General features: G+C 43.4%; 1 protein-coding gene across 1 annotated transcript in view; it reads left to right on the top strand.

The window, feature by feature from the left end:
- Positions 1-1,449: 1,449 nt before the first annotated feature.
- DMBT1 (deleted in malignant brain tumors 1) overlaps positions 1,450-1,592 on the top strand; it is a 21,547-nt gene continuing 21,404 nt past the window's right edge. The window contains exon 1 of the mRNA XM_007936911.1: positions 1,450-1,462. Coding sequence (XP_007935102.1) covers positions 1,450-1,462 — 13 coding nt within the window. The remainder of the gene's footprint in view (positions 1,463-1,592) is intronic.

The raw sequence follows: 1,592 nt of genomic DNA, 5'->3' as shown, positions 1-1,592 counted from the left end.
TGTTTGTATTTCTACTTTTTCAAGGAAGTGCAATACCAAATAACTGCTATTATAATGAGCCAGCTCTGACAAAAGGAACTGGAGCCATAGAGAAATCTAGGAATTCTTGTACAACCTTAGGATTATCTCACCTGGAGGGAAAAGGAGATGGGTCTTTGTAGAGTAACTGTGGAGGGTGACTGTTTGCTACTCCTATAGGGGGCTAACACCATAGCACTAGTAGCCTTCCACACGTGGGGAAGTGGCTTATACCTTTTCCAACTGGGATGGGCTGACCCCAAATTCAAAGATAGTCTTTATCTCCCACTTTGATTTTATCTTATTCTCAACTTTTAAGTCTTCTTTAGATTCTGAAGAGCAAACAACTGCTTTAATGATGTGATTTTTGGTTTCTTCTTGGAATGAGATTGGTTATTATAAGGAGTAGCCCTGGATGCAATTCACCCAGCTACTGGTTTATTGGAATTGGGTCTCTGGTTCTCTTGCCCACAAACTCTTTGTTCCAATATGACCTGATAGGAGGCCGATAATAATGAGAGTGATATTCGTGAGACAAAACATTCTAATTTGAAAGTGATGGTCACTGAAAACTCAAACTAGGTTAAATTACAAGGAGATAACTTGTAGTTGGTTCACGTAATGGGGAAGTCCAGGTGTTCATACTTTAGGCACAACTGGACTCCAGTGCTATGAGGATGTCCTCACGGCTTTGAACCATTCACCTTGTCTTGCAACTGCTTCTCCAAGGCTTCCATTTCAGTCAGCTGCTCTCCACATGGTAGGAAGAGTGGTATCTGTCTGCCCCAAGTATGTCCCTTAGCAGGTTGGTCAAAAGGCTAGGCTAGAGGCAATCTTTCTTGAAACTTTTGGCAATAAATCCCAGGGAAGACTCTGATTGGTCTGGCTGAACATATGTGCCTTTTGCAGGACGAATCAATGTGGTCAGTATTATTGGCACTGCCTGAGTCATATCCCCACCTCCCTAGTTCAGGGAGGATGGAGGGGATGGAACTGCACCCTTTGTCCTGCTATGACCATTTTTTGCATTGGTTCACTAGAGTTTCTCCTTGTCAATTCAGTGTCAGACATATTTTATGGATGGTCAGTGCTGATATGAGCATGCTGAAGCATGTGCACTAACAGATGAGGAACTACTAAAAGGAATAGTTTCCATGGTCCTTGGACCACTCTCAATAGCAGGAAGTCCACCTCTACTACAGAGAGAAGATCAAGGTGTGTGCTGGCAGTTGTCTTCGGTTTTGGGAGGTCCAACTCCCTCCCTTACTTCTCACAGCCTTCAAGGTCTGTGAAAGGCCAGAGGTGCATCAGACAATGACCCACCATTAAAGACAAGCAGGGGAAGGGCTTCTAATAGCATGAAAGAAATCATAGTCTTAGAGACTTGCATGGAATCAATCTGACTTCTGACCTATAGGGACTTCCACGGATATGGTCCTGAGAGGTAGAGACCTTTTGTGACTTATGTAGGACAAACTGCTATAGAGGAGCATAGTCTCAGTGTGAATCCAAGGTCCCAAAGTCCAACTGGTCCAATATATTTTGGTATATGAACCTCTTGCTCTGATGTCTAA

Source organism: Orycteropus afer, unplaced genomic scaffold (genome assembly GCF_000298275.1).
Source record: "Orycteropus afer afer isolate SDZICR_OR568_19922 unplaced genomic scaffold, OryAfe1.0 scaffold00038, whole genome shotgun sequence".
Classification (NCBI taxonomy): domain Eukaryota; kingdom Metazoa; phylum Chordata; class Mammalia; order Tubulidentata; family Orycteropodidae; genus Orycteropus; species Orycteropus afer.
This window is presented reverse-complemented; position numbering and strand designations above follow the sequence as displayed.